General features: G+C 49.5%; 1 protein-coding gene across 1 annotated transcript in view; it reads right to left on the bottom strand.

The window, feature by feature from the left end:
* Positions 1–15,087, bottom strand: part of LOC127925628 (glutamate receptor ionotropic, NMDA 2A-like) — a gene marked incomplete at its 3' end in the record, with an annotated part of 119,878 nt that overhangs the window by 16,303 nt on the left and 88,488 nt on the right. The window contains 1 exon segment of the mRNA XM_052510650.1: positions 4,907–5,140. Within this exon segment, the coding sequence (XP_052366610.1) occupies positions 4,907–5,140 (234 nt within the window).

Genomic DNA, 15,087 nt, shown 5'->3' with positions numbered 1-15,087 from the left:
GCCCTAATCCAGGCAGAGACAGGAGAAACAGACTGGTCCTAACCCAGGCAGAGACAGTAGAAACAGACTGGCCCTAACCCAGGCAGAGACAGGAGAAACAGACTGGCCCCTAATCCAGGCAGAGACAGTAGAAAGAGACTGGCCCTAACCCAGGCAGAGACAGGAGAAACAGACTGGCCCCTAATCCAGGCAGAGACAGGAGAAACAGACTGGCCCTAACCCAGGCTGAGACAGTAGAAAGAGACTGGCCCTAACCCTGGCTAGAGACAGTAGAAAGAGACTGGCCCTAACCCAGGCTGAGGCAGTAGAAACAGACTGGCCCTAACCCAGGCTAGAGACAGTAGAAAGAGACTGGCCCTAACCAGGCTAGGAGACAGTAGAAAGAGACTGGCCCTAACCCAGGCAGAGACAGGAGAAACAGACTGGTCCTAACCCAGGCAGAGACAGGAGAAACAGACTGGCCCTAACCCAGGCAGAGACAGTAGAAACAGACTGGTCCCTAACCCAGGCAGAGACAGTAGAAACAGACTGGTCCTAACCCAGGCTGAGACAGGAGAAACAGACTGGCCCTAATCCAGGCTGAGACAGGAGAAACAGACTGGTCCTAACCCAGGCAGAGACAGTAGAAACAGACTGGTCCTAACCCAGGCAGAGACAGTAGAAACAGACTGGTCCTAACCCAGGCAGAGACAGTAGAAACAGACTGGCCCTAACCCAGGCAGAGACAGGAGAAACAGACTGGTCCTAACCCAGGCAGAGACAGTAGAAACAGACTGGCCCTAACCCAGGCAGAGACAGTAGAAACAGACTGGCCCTAACCCAGGCAGAGACAGGAGAAACAGACTGGCCCTAACCCAGGCAGAGACAGGAGAAACAGACTGGCCCTAACCCAGGCTGAGAGACAGTAGAAACAGACTGGCCCTAACCCAGGCAGAGACAGGAGAAACAGACTGACCCTAACCCAGGCTGAGAGACAGTAGAAACAGACTGGTCCAAACCCAGGCAGAGACAGGAGAAACAGACTGGCCCTAACCCAGGCTGAGACAGGAGAAACAGACTGGCCCTAACCCAGGCAGAGACAGTAGAAACAGACTGGCCCTAACCCAGGCTGAGAAAGGAGAAACAGACTGGCCCTAACCCAGGCAGAGACAGTAGAAACAGACTGGCCCTAACCCAGGCAGAGACAGTAGAAACAGACTGGCCCTAACCCAGGCAGAGACAGTAGAAACAGACTGGCCCTAACCCAGGCAGAGACAGGAGAAACAGACTGGCCCTAACCCAGGCAGAGACAGTAGAAACAGACTGGCCCTAACCCAGGCAGAGACAGGAGAAACAGACTGGCCCTAACCCAGGCTGAGACAGTAGAAACAGACTGGTCCTAACCCAGGCAGAGACAATAGAAACAGACTGGTCCTAACCCAGGCAGAGACAGGAGAAACAGAATGGCCCTAACCCAGGCTGAGAGACAGTAGAAACAGACTGGTCCTAACCCAGGCAGAGACAGTAGAAACAGACTGGTCCTAACCCAGGCAGAGACAGTAGAAACAGACTGGCCCTAACCCAGGCAGAGACAGTAGAAACAGACTGGCCCTAACCCAGGCAGAGACAGGAGAAACAGACTGGCCCTAACCCAGGCTGAGACAGTAGAAACAGACTGGCCCTAACCCAGGCAGAGACAGGAGAAACAGACTGGCCCTAACCCATGCAGAGAAAGGAGAAACAGACTGGTCCTAACCCAGGCTGAGAGACAGGAGAAACAAACTGGTCCTAACCCAGGCAGAGACAGTAGAAACAGACTGACCCTAACCCAGGCAGAGAAAGGATGGCTAGTAAAGTACAGGAGCAGAATAGAGAACAGAGACAGAGGGTGAGGTGATGTAGGAGCAGAATAGAGAACAGAGACAGAGGGTGAGGTGATGTAGGAGCAGAATAGAGAACAGAGACAGAGGGTGAGGTGATGTAGGAGCAGAATAGAGAACAGAGACAGAGGGTGATGTGATGTAGGAGCAGAATAGAGAACAGAGACAGAGGGTGAGGTGATGTAGGAGCAGAATAGAGAACAGAGACAGAGGGTGAGGTGATGTAGGAGCAGAATAGAGAACAGAGACAGAGGGTGAGGTGATGTAGGAGCAGAATAGAGAACAGAGACAGAGGGTGATGTCATGTAGGAGCAGAATAGAGAACAGAGACAGAGGGTGAGGTGATGTAGGAGCAGAATAGAGAACAGAGAGAGGGTGAGGTGATGTAGGACAGAATAGAGAACAGAGACAGAGGGTGAGATGTAGGAGCAGAATAGAGAACAGAGACAGAGGGTGAGGTGATGTAGGAGCAGAATAGAGAACAGAGACAGAGGGTGAGGTGATGTAGGAGCAGAATAGAGAACAGAGACAGAGGGTGAGGTGATGTAGGAGCAGAATAGAGAACAGAGACAGAGGGTGAGGTGATGTAGGAGCAGAATAGAGAACAGAGACAGAGGGTGAGGTGATGTAGGAGCAGAATAGAGAACAGAGACAGAGGGTGAGGTGATGTAGGAGCAGAATAGAGAACAGAGACAGAGGGTGAGGTGATGTAAGAGCAGAGAACAGAGACATAGAGAACAGAGACAGAGGGTGAGGTGATGTAGGAGCAGAATAGAGAACAGAGACAGAGGGTGAGGTGATGTAGGAGCAGAATAGAGAACAGAGACAGAGGGTGAGGTGATGTAGGAGCAGAATAGAGAACAGAGACAGAGGGTGAGGTGATGTAGGAGCAGAATAGAGAACAGAGACAGAGGGTGAGGTGATGTAGGAGCAGAATAGAGAACAGAGACAGAGGGTGAGGTGATGTAGGAGCAGAATAGAGAACAGAGACAGAGGGTGAGGTGATGTAGGAGCAGAATAGAGAACAGAGACAGAGAGAACAGAGACAGAGGGTGAGGTGATGTAGGAGCAGAATAGAGAACAGAGACAGAGGGTGAGGTGATGTAGGAGCAGAATAGAGAACAGAGACAGAGGGTGAGGTGATGTAGGAGCAGAATAGAGAACAGAGACAGAGGGTGAGGTGATGTAGGAGCAGAATAGAGAACAGAGACAGAGGGTGAGGTGATGTAGGAGCAGAATAGAGAACAGAGACAGAGGGTGAGGTGAGGAGTGATGATATGTAGGAGCAGAATAGAGAACAGAGACAGAGGGTGAGGTGATGTAGGAGCAGAATAGAGAACAGAGACAGAGGGTGAGGTGATGTAGGAGCAGAATAGAGAACAGAGACAGAGGGTGAGGTGATGTAGGAGCAGAATAGAGAACAGAGACAGAGGGTGAGGTGATGTAGGAGCAGAATAGAGAACAGAGACAGAGGGTGAGGTGATGTAGGAGCAGAATAGAGAACAGAGACAGAGGGTGAGGTGATGTAGGAGCAGAATAGAGAACAGAGACAGAGGGTGAGGTGATGTAGGAGCAGAATAGAGAACAGAGACAGAGGGTGAGGTGATGTAGGAGCAGAATAGAGAACAGAGACAGAGGGTGAGGTGATGTAGGAGCAGAATAGAGAACAGAGACAGAGGGTGAGGTGATGTAGGAGCAGAATAGAGAACAGAGACAGAGGGTGAGGTGATGTAGGAGCAGAATAGAGAACAGAGACAGAGGGTGAGGTGATGTAGGAGCAGAATAGAGAACAGAGACAGAGGGTGAGGTGATGTAGGAGCAGAATAGAGAAAAGAGACAGAGGGTGAGGTGATGTACACCTACATTCTATACCCTAACCCCTACCCAGTACCCTAGCCCCTACATTCTACACCTTAACCCCTACATTCTACACTCTAACCCCTACATTCTACACCCTAAACCCTACATTCTACATCTTAACCCCTACATTCTACACCTAACCCTACTCAGTATCCTAGCCCCTACATTCTACACCTTAACCCCTACATTCTACACCCTAACCCTACCCAGTACCCTAGCCCCTACATTCTACACCCTAACCCCTACATTCTACACCCTAACCACTGCATTCTACAACCTAACCCCTACCCAGTCCCCTAACCCCTACCCAGTACCCTAACCCCTACCCAGTACCCTAACCCCTACCCAGTACCCTAACCCCTACCCAGTACCATAACCCCTACATTCTACACCCTAACCCCTACCCAGTACCCTAACCCCTACCCAGTACCCTAACCCCTACCCAGTACCCTAACCCCTACCCAGTAGCCCAACCCCTACCCAGTCCCATAACCCCTACCCAGTACCCTAACCCCTACCCAGTACCCTAACCCCTACCCAGTACCCTAACCCCTACCCAGTACCATAACCCCTACATTCTACACCCTAACCCCTACCCAGTACCCTAACCCCTACCCAGTACCCTAACCCATACCCAGTACCCTAACCCCTACCCAGTACCCTAGCCCCGACCCAGTACCCTAACCCCTACCCAGTACCCTAGCCCCTCATTCTACACCCTAACCCCTACATTCTACTCCCTAACCCCTACACAGTACCCTAACCCCTACCCAGTCCCCTAACCCCTACCCAGTACCCTAACCCCTACCCAGTACCCTAACCCCTACCCAGTTCCCTAACCCCTACCCAGTACCCTAACCCCTACATTCTACACCCTAACCCCTACCCAGTACCCTAACCCCTACCCAGTACCCTAGCCCCTACATTCTACACCCTAACCCATACATTCTACACCCTAACCCCTACATTCTACACCCTAACCCCTACCCAGTACCCTAACCCCTACCCAGTACCCTAACCACCACCCAGTACCCTAACCACCACCCAGTACCCTAACCCCTACCCAGTACCCTAACCACTGGAGTACCCTAACCACTACCCAGTACCCTAACCCCTACCCAGTACCCTACCCAGTACCCTAACCCCTACCCAGTACCCTAACCCCACCCAGTACCCTTCAGTCTTACCCTGCTGATGGTGAAGAGCAGACCAGGTCGTCCATTACAGACTCCAGTGAAACAGTATCTCAGCCTCCAGTAGAAGAGGTGTTCTGATATGAAGGTAATTAGAGACAGGCCCATGGCGGTAGCCAGCATGTAAAACACTCCGGCCATGTTGTCTATATCCAGCTGACTGGACATCACCTCGTTCTTCTCATTGTGACAGATGCCTGTTAGCCAGATAGCCTCCAACTCCTCCATCTCACCTGGAGAAGAGGGGAGAGAGAGAGAGAGAGAGAGAGAGAGAGAGAGAGAGAGAGAGAGAGAGAGAGAGAGAGAGAGAGAGAGAGAGAGAGAGAGAGAGAGAGAGAGAGAGAGAGAGAGAGAGAGAGAGAGAGAGAGAGAGAGAGAGAGAGAGAGAGAGAGAGAGAGAGAGAGAGAGAGAGAGAGAGAGAGAGAGAGAGAGAGAGAGGTTGAGGTAGAGAGATAGAGAGATTGAGAGGTAGACAGTAAGTAAAGGCTATGACATGATCTATTGATAGAGAAGGGGGTGAGGAGGGGTGAGGAGGGGGAGACAGAAGGGGGTGAGGAGGGGGAGACAGAAGGGGTGAGGAGGGGTGAGGAGGGAGAGACAGAAGGGGGTGAGGAGGGGTGAGGAGGGGGGAGACATAAGGGGGTGAGGATGGGGAGACAGAAGGGGTGGAGAGGGGTGAGGAGGGAGAGACAGAAGGGGGTGAGGAGGGGAGATGTGGGAGGGGGAGACAGAACTGGGTGAGGAGGGGTGAGGAGGAGAGACAGAAGGGGGTGAGGAGGGGGAGACAGAAGTGGTGACGAGGGGGATGAGGAGGAGAGACAGAAGGGGGGTGAGGAGGGGGGTGAGGAGGGATGAGGAGGATAGACTGTAATGTAACCATGGTAACTGTGTGACGGTAATACTGTAGTCTGCTAGCTGGCTGTGTGAATGTAACCATGGTAACTGTGTGACAGTAATACTGTAGTCTGCTAGCTGGCTGTGTGAATGTAACCATGGTAACTGTGTGACGGTAATACTGTAGTCTGCTAGCTGGCTGTGTGAATGTAACCATGGTAACTGTAGTCTGCTAGCTGGTCTGTCTTCCTGTTATTAGCTATCATAGCAGGCCTACCAATAATATACCCGTATTCCTGAAGTGTGCACTCGTTCACTACATCCCATGTGGGAGTCTCCTATTTCTCATTCGAGTCCTTTCCTTTCAGATCACTGAAGGGAACAAGTGTACACTTTGTGAGGAAGGACAGATAGTGGGACCAGAGTGGAACATCCTAGCTGTGTGGCCTGGTAGGGAAGGCTGTAATGTAGTGTAGTGGAGATGTGGTGGATATACTCTACACTGTTTCCCTCAGGGAAAATGGTGTCCATTTAGTGGAGCTGTATGGTCCAGGTACTGCTGCTCTCCTCTCCTCTCCTCTCTCCCCTTTCTCATCCCTCTCTCCTCCTCTCCTCTCCTCTCTCCCCTTTCTCATCCCTCTCCCCTCTCTCCTCTCTCCCCTTTCTCCTCTCCTCCTCTCTCCCCTTTCTCATCTCTCTCCTCTCCTCCTCTCTCCTCCTCTCTCCTCTCCTCTCTCCTCTCTCCTCTCCTCTCTCCCCTCTCTCATCCATCTCTCCTCCTCTCTCCTCTCCTCTCTCCTCTCCTCTCTCCCCTTTCTCATCCATCTCTCCTCTCTCCCCTTTCTCATATCTCTCCTCCTCTCCTCTCTCCTCTCTCCTCTCCTCTCTCCTCTCCTCTCCTCCCTCTCTCCCCTTTCTCATCCCTCTCTCCTCTTTCTCATATCTCTCTCCTCTCCTCCCTCTCTCCCCTTTCTCATATCTCTCTCCTCTCTCCTCTTTCTCATATCTCTCTCCTCTCCTCCCTCTCTCCTCTCCTCCCTCTCTCCCCTTTCTCATCCCTCTCTCATCTCTCCTCTTTCTCATATCTCTCTCCTCTCCTCCCTCTCTCTCTCCCTTTCTCATATCTCTCCTCTCCTCTCTGCCCTCCTCTCTCCCCTTTCTCATCCCTCTCTTCTCTCTCCTCTTTCTCATATCTCTCCTCCGCTCCTCTCTCCTCTCTGCCCTCCCCTCTCCCATTTCTCATATCGCTCTCCTCTCCTCTCTCCTCCTCTCCTCCTCTCCTCTCTCCTATCTCCTCTTTCTCATATCTCTCTCCTCTCCTCCCTCCTCTCTTCTCCTCTCCTCTCCCTCCTCTCTCCCCTTTCTCAACCATGTCTCCTCTTCTCCTCTCATCCTTCTCTCCTCCTCTCCTCTCATCCCTCTCTCCTCCTCTCATCCCTCTCTCCTCCTCTCATCCCTCTCTCCTCTCCTCACTCTCATCCCTCACCTCCCTCCTCTCCTCCTCTCCACCCTCACCTCCTCTCATGCCTCCCCCTCTCATCCCCTCTCATGCCTCTCCTCACTCTCTCCTCTCCTCCCTCTCTCCTGAATCAGAATGAGTGAGCTAACTGTAAGTGGCTCTGGATAAGAGCGTCTGCTAAATGACTAACATGTCAATGTAGAGAGACATGAAGAGAGTGTTGGATATTATGAGAGACGAGAGGAGAGTTTAGGATATGTAGAGAGACAAGAAGAGAGTGTAGGATATGAAGAGAGACGAGAAGAGAGAAGATGAGAGACGAGAAGAGAATGTAGGATATGAAGAGAGACAAGAAGAGAGATGAGGAGAGTGTAGGATATGTAGAGAGACGAGAAGAGAGGGTAGGTTATGTAGAGAGACGAGAAGAGAGGGTAGGATATGAAGAGAGACAAGAAGAGAGATGAAGAGAGGGTAGGATATGAAGAGAGATGAGAAGAGAGGGTAGGATATGTAGAGAGACGAGAAGAGAGTGTAGGATATGAAGAGAGATGAGAAGAGAGGGTAGGATATGAAGAGAGATGAGAAGAGAGGGTAGGATATGCAGAGAGACGAGAAGAGAGTGTAGGATATGAAGAGAGATGAGAAGAGAGGGTAGGATATGTAGAGAGACGAGAAGAGAGTGTAGGATAGAAGAGAGACGAAGAGAGGGTAGGATATGAAGAGAGATGAGAAGAGAGGGTAGGATATGTAGAGAGACGAGAAGAGAGTGTAGGATATGAAGAGAGACGAGAAGAGAGGGTAGGATATGAAGAGAGAGACGAGAAGAGAGTGTAGGATATGAAGAGAGATGAGAAGAGAGTGTAGGATATGTAGAGAGATGAGAAGAGAGTGTAGGATATGAAGAGAGATGAGAAGAGAGGGTAGGATTTTCAAGCAACAAGAGAAGAGGAAAGGAGAGAAGATGAGAGGAGAAGAGAAGAGAAGAGAAGAGGAGAGCCGAGCAGAGGAATGGAGAGGAGAGGAAAGAGAGGAGAGAGGGAAATGAGAGGTGAAGAGGAAAGGAGAAGAAAGAGGGAGGAAAGGAGAGGAAGGAAAGTGAAAGGAAAGGAGAGGAAAGGAAAAGAGAGGAAAGAGCAGAGGAAAGGAGAAGAAAGAGGGAGGAGAGGAGAGGAAGGAAAGTAACGGAAAGGAAAGGAGAGGAAAGGAGAGGAGAGGAAAGAAGAGGAGATGAAAGGAAAGGAGAGGTGAGCAGAGGAAAGGAGAAGAAAGAGGGAGGAGAGGAGAGGAAGGAAAGTAACGGAAAGGAAAGGAGAGGAAAGGATAGCAGAGGAAAGAAGAGCAGAGGAAAGGAAAGCAGAGGAAAGAAGAGCAGAGGAAAGGAAAGCAGAGGAAAGAAGAGCAGAGGAAAGGAAAGCAGAGGAAAGGAAAGCAGAGGAAAGAAGAGCAGAGGAAAGGAGAGGAGAGGAGAGGAAAGAAGAGGAGAGGAAAGAGGGAGGAGAGGGGAAGAGGAGGAGAGGAAAGGAGATAAGAGGAAAGGAAATGAGAGTAAAGGAGAGCAAAGGAAAGGAGAGGAGAGGAAAGGAGAGGAGAGGAGAGCAGAGGAGAGGAGAGGAGAGGAGAGGAGAGGAGAGATGAGAGGAGAGGAGAGGAGATGAAAGGAGGGGAAAGGAAAGGAGAGGAGAGCAGAGGAAAGGAGAGGAGAGGAGAGGAGAGTAGAGGAGAGGAGATGAAAGGAGAGGAAAGGAGGGGAAAGGAAAGGAGAGGGGAGCAGAGGAAAGGAGAGGAGAGGAGAGGAGATGAAAGGAGAGGAAAGGAGGGGAAAGGAAAGGAGAGGAGAGCAGAGGAAAGAAGAAGAAAGAGGGAGGAGAGGAGAGGAAAGAAGAGCAGAGGAAAGGAAAGCAGAGGAAAGAAGAGCAGAGGAAAGGAGAGGAGAGGAGAGTAGAGTAGAGGAAAGAAGAGGAGAGGAAAGGAAAGCAGAGGAAAGAAGAGCAGAGGAAAGGAGAGGAGAGGAAAGAAGAGGAGAGGAAAGAAGAGGAGAGGAAAGAGGGAGGAGAGGGGAAGAGGCCCCTCCTGTCTCAGCCTCCAGTATTTATGCTGCAGTAGTTTATGTGTCGGGGGGCTAGGGTCAGTTTGTTATATCTGGAGTACTTCTCCTGTCCTATTCGGTGTCCTGTGTGAATCTAAGTGTGCGTTCTCTAATTCTCTCCCTTCTCTCTTTCTTTTCTCTCTCGAGGACCTGAGCCCTAGGACCATGCCCCAGGACTACCTGACATGATGACTCCTTGCTGTCCCCAGTCCACCTGGCCATGCTGCTGCTCCAGTTTCAACTGGCCTGGGCCCTAGGACCATGTCCCAGGACTACCTGACATGAGGACTCCTTGCTGTCCCCAGTCCACCTGGCCATGCTCCTGCTCCAGTTTCAACTGTTCTGCCTTACTATTATTCAACCATGCTGGGTCATTTATGAACATTTGAACATCTTGGCCACGTTCTGTTATAATCTCCACCCGGCACAGCCAAAAGAGGACTGGCCACCCCACATATGCTCTCTCTAATTCTCTCTTTCTTTCTCTCTCTCTCGGAGGACCTGAGCCCTAGGACAGTGCCCCAGGACTACCTGACATGATGGCTCCTTGCTGTCCCCATTCCACCTGACTGCTGCTGCTCCAGTTTCAACTGTTCTGCCTTATTATTATTCGACCATGCTGGTCATTTATGAACATTTGAACATCTTGGTCATGTTCTGTTATAATCTCTACCCGGCACAGCCAGAAGAGGACTGGCCACCCCACATAGCCCGGTTCCTCTCTAGGTTTCTTCCTAGGTTTTGGCCTTTCTAGGGAGTTTTTCCTAGCCACCGTGCTTTTACACCTGCATTGTTTGCTGTTTGGGGTTTTAGGCTGGGTTTCTGTACAGCACTTTGAGATATCAGCTGATGTACGAAGGGCTATATAAATAAATTTGATTTGATTTGATTTGAGGAGAGGAAAGGAGAGAAGAGGAAAGGAAATGAGAGTAAAGGAGAGCAAAGGAAAGGAGATGAGAGGAAAGGAGAGGAGAGGAGAGCAGAGGAGAGGAAAGGAGAGGAGAGGAGAGCAGAGCAGAGCAGGAGAGAGCAAGAGGAGGAGGGAAAGAGATAGAGCAAAGGAAATGGAGAGGAGAGGAGGAGAGAGAGGAGAGGAGAGGAGAGAGGAGGAGGAGGAGAGGAGAGGAGAGGAGAGGAGAGAGAGGAAAGGAAAGGAAAAAGGAGGGAAAGGAAGGAGAGAGCAGAGCAGAGCAGAGGAGAGGAGAGTAGAGAGAGAGGAGATAGGAGAGGAGAGGAGGGGAGAGGAGAGGAGAGGAGAGGAGAGGAAGGAGAGGAGAGGAGAGGAGAGGAGAGGAAGGAAAGGAGGGGAAAGGAAAGGAAAGGAAAGGAGAGGAGAGGAGAGCAGAGGGAGTAGAGGAGATGAGAGGAGAGAGGAGAGGGAGAGGAGAGGAGAGAAAGGAGGGGAAAGGAAAGGAGAGGAGGAGAGGAGAGGAGAGGAGAGAAAAGGAGAGGAAAATGGAGAGGAAAGGAGAGGACCATGAGGACTAGAGAGGAGAGGAGAGTTTCAACTGAGAAGATTTAAGGAGAGGAGAGGAGAAAAAGGAGAAGAGAGGAGAAGGAAGAGAAGAGAGATGAGAGGAGTTTCAGTTCTGAAATTCGGAAAGAACATCTTGGTCATGTTCTGTTATAATCTCTAGGCAGCCAGAAACCCCAGGAAAAAAGCAGAGGAAAGGAAAGCAGAGGAAAGGAAAGCAGAGGAAAGGAAGAAGAGGAGAGGAAAGAAGAGAGGAAAGGAAAGAAGAGCAGAGGAAAGGAGAGGAGAGGAAAGAGAGAGCAGAGGAAAGGAGGAGAGAGGAGGAAAGGAAAGGAGAGGAAAGGAAAGGAGAGAAAGGAGAGAAGAGGAGAGGAGAGATAGGAAGGAGATAAGAGGGAAGGAAAGGAGAGAAAGGAAAGGAGAGGAAAGGAATAAAGGAGAGGAAGGAAAGGAGAGTAGAAGGAGAGCAAAGGGAAGGAGAGGAGAGAAAAGGAGAGAAAGGAGAGAGGAGAGGAAGGAGAGAAAGGAGAAAAGGAGAGGAGAGGAGAGGAGAGGAGAGGAGAAGAGAAGAAAGAGAGGAGGAAAGGAGGGAAAGAGGAAAGGAAAGCAGAGGAAAGGAAAGCAGAGGAAAGAAGAGAGGAAAGAGAGGAGAGAGAGGAGAGGAAAGAAAGGGAGAGGAAAAGAGCAGAGGAAAGGAAAGGAGAGGAAAGAAGAAAGAGAAAGAAAGGAGGGAAAGAGCAGAGGAAAGAAGGAGGAGAGAAGAGGAGAGAGAGTAGAAAGGAGAGAGAGGAAAGGAAATAGAATAAAGGAGAGGGAGAGGAAAGGAGAGGAGGAGAGGAAAAGAGAGGAGAGAGAGGAGGAGAGAGAGGAGAGGAGAGGAGATGAGGAGAGGAAAGGAGAAAGGAAAGGAGAGGAGAGAGGAGAGAGGGAGAGAGGAGAGGAAAAAGAGAGAGGAAAGGAGAGCAGAGCAGAGGAAAGGAGAGGAGAGGAGAGGAGGAAGAGGAGAGAGAAAGGAAAGGAGGGGAAAGGAAATGAGAGGAAAGGAGAAAGGAAGGAGGAGAAGGAGAAGGAGAGGAGAGGAGAGGAAAGGAGAGGAGAGGAGAGGAGAGGAGAGGAGATGAAAGAGAGGAGAGGAGAGGAAAGGAGAGAAAGGGAGAGGAGAGGAGAGGAGAGAGAGAGAGGAGAGGAGAGAGGAGATGAGAGGAGAGGAGAGGAGAGGAGAGGGAGAGGAGAGGAGAAGGAGATGAGAGAGAGGAGAGGAGGGAGAGGAGATGAGAGGAGAGGGGAGAGGAGAGGAGAGGAGAGGAGAGGAGAGGAGAGGAGATGAGAGGAGAGGAGAGGAGGGAGAGGAGAGGAGAGGAGAGGAGAGGAGAGGAGATGAGATGAGAGAGAGGAGAGGAGAGGAGATGAGAGGAGAGGAGAGGAGAGGAGATGAAAGGAGGGGAAAGGAAAGGAGAGAGAGAGGGAGAGGAGAGGAGAGAAAGAGGAGAGGAAAGGAGAGGAAATGAGAGGAAAGGAGGAGGAGGAGAGGAGAAGGAGAGGAGAAGAGGAAAGGAGAGGAGAGAGGAGGAGAGGAGAGGAGAGGAGAGGAGAAGAGGAAGAGGAGAGGAGAGGAGGGAGAAGAGAAGAGGAGAGGAAAGAGAAGAGAAGAGAAGAGAAGAGAAGAGAAGAGAAGAGAAGAGAAGGAAGAGAGGAAGAGGAGAGGTGAGGAGAGGAGGAGGGAGAGGAGAGGAGAGGAGAAGAGAAGAGAGGGGAGGAGAGAAAAGGAGAGGAGAGGAAAGGAGAGGAAAGGAGGGGAAAGGAAAGGAGAGGAAAGGAGAGGAAAGGAGGGGAAAGGAAAGGAGAGGAAAGGAGAGGAAAGGAGGGGAAAGGAAAGGAGAGGAGAGCAGAGGAAAGGAGAGAAAAGGAGAGGAAAGGAAAGGAGAGGACCACAAACAGCGAGGTGTAGACAACACAGTGAAATGCTTACTTGCCAGTTCTCCTCTCTTGGACTTGGCTGAACAGAAGTGTAACAGTAGAGAAGACAGATGAAAAAACAGACAGAAATACATACAACCCTATTTACATACAGCCCTATTTACATACAACCCTATTTACATAAACCCTATTTACATATAGCTCTATTTACATATACCCTATTTACATACAGCCCTATTTACATATACCCTATTTACATACAGCCCTATTTACATATACCCTATTTACATACAGCCCTATTTACATATACCCTATTTACATATACCCTATTTACATACATCCCTATTTACATATACCCTATTTACATATACCCTATTTACATACATCCCTATTTACATACAACCCTATTTACATATACCATATTTACATACAGCCCTATTTACATATACCCTATTTACATACAGCCCTATTTACATATACCCTATTTACATATACCCTATTTACATATGCACTATTTACATACACCCTATTTACATAAACACTATTTACATATACACTATTTACATAAAACCCTATTTACATACATTACCTATTTACATATACCATATTTACATATACCCTATTTACATATACCCTATTTACATATACCCTATTTACACACACCCCTATTTACATATACCCTATTTACATACAGCCCTATTTACATACAGCCCTACTTACATATACCCTATTTACATATACCATATTTACATATACCCTATTTACATATACCATATTTACATACAGCCCTATTTACATTACACTATTTACATATACCCTATTTACACACAACCCTATTTACATATACACTATTTACATATACCCTATTTACATATACCCTATTTACATATAACCCTATTTACATATACATGTATTTACATATACACGTATTTACATATAACCCTATTTACATATACCCCTATTTAAATATAACCCTATTTACATATAACCCTATTTACATATACCCCTATTTAAATATAACCCTATTTACATATAACCCTATTTACATATACATGTATTTACATATACATTAATAACCACATATACAGAATAGAAATACAGGACTGGTTGAGGGAGGAGAGGACAGTGATATAGAAGGGTTAAATATGGTATAGAGAGGAGAGGAGATGAAAGGAGAGTAGAGGAGAGGAGAGGAGAGGACAGTGATATAGAAGGGTTAAATATGGTAGAGAGAGGAGAGACAGAGGAGAGATAGAGGAATAGAGGACAGTGATATAGAAGGGTTAAATATGGTAGAGAGAGGAGAGGAGATGAAAGGAGAGTAGAGGAAAGGGAGGAGAGGAGGAGAGGAGAGGAGAGGAGAGGAGAGGAGAGGAGAGGAGAGGAGAGGAGAGGAGAGGAGAGGAGAGGAGAGGACAGTGATATAGAAGGGTTAAATATGGTATAGAGAGGAGAGGAGATGAAAGGAGAGTAGAGGAAAGGAGAGGAGAGGAGAGGAGAGGACAGTGATATAGAAGGGTTAAATATGGTAGAGAGAGGAGAGGAGATGAAAGGAGAGTAGAGGAAAGGGCATGCGAGGAGGAGAGAGAGGAAAGGAGAGGAGACAGTGGAGTATAGAGGAGAGGGAGAGGAGAGGAGAGGAGAGGAGAAGGAGAGAGAGGAGAGGAGAGGAAAGGGAGGAGGAGAGGAGAGGAGAGGAGAGGAGTGGAGAGGAGAGAGGGAGAGGAGAGGAGAGGAGAGGAGAGGAGAGGAGGAGTAGAGGAAAGGAGAGGAGGAGGAGCAGAGAAAGGAGAAGGAGTGGAGAGGAGAGGAGAGGAGAGGAGGAAAGGAGAGGAGACGAGAGGAGAGAGGGAGAGGAGAGGGAGAGGAGAGTCCTACGAGAGGAGATGGAGTGGAGAGGTCCAAGAGGTTTCCAGGAGAGCAGAGGAAAGGAGAGGAGAGGAGAGGAGTGGAGAGGAGAGGAGAAGGAAAGCCCGAGAGAGGGGAGGAGAGACCAGGAGAAAGGAGAGAGGAGAGGTCTAGAAGAAATGGCAGAGAGAGGAGAGGAGGAAAGGAGAGGAGAGGAGGGAGAGGAGAGTTTACTGAAAAAAACAGAGGAGGAGAGGAGATAGAACTCAGTGGAGAGGAAAAAGAGGAGAGGAGAGGAGGGAACTGGAGAGGAGAGGAGAGCAGAGGAGAGCAGAGGAAAGGAGAGGAGAGGAGAGGAGTTTAGAGGAGAGGAGAGGAAAACAGGAGAGGAGGAGAGGAGAGGAGAGGAGAGTAGGAGAAAAGAGACAGGGAGGAGAGGAAAGGGCAGAGCAGTTTACAGAGGAAAGGAGAGGAGAGGAACTAGAGGAGAGGAGAGGAGAGGAGAACAAGGAAAGGAGAGGAGACGAGAGGAGGGAGTTTAGAGGGAGACGAGAGG

Source organism: Oncorhynchus keta, unplaced genomic scaffold (assembly GCF_023373465.1).
Source record: "Oncorhynchus keta strain PuntledgeMale-10-30-2019 unplaced genomic scaffold, Oket_V2 Un_contig_5943_pilon_pilon, whole genome shotgun sequence".
NCBI lineage: Eukaryota > Metazoa > Chordata > Actinopteri > Salmoniformes > Salmonidae > Oncorhynchus > Oncorhynchus keta.
This window is presented reverse-complemented; position numbering and strand designations above follow the sequence as displayed.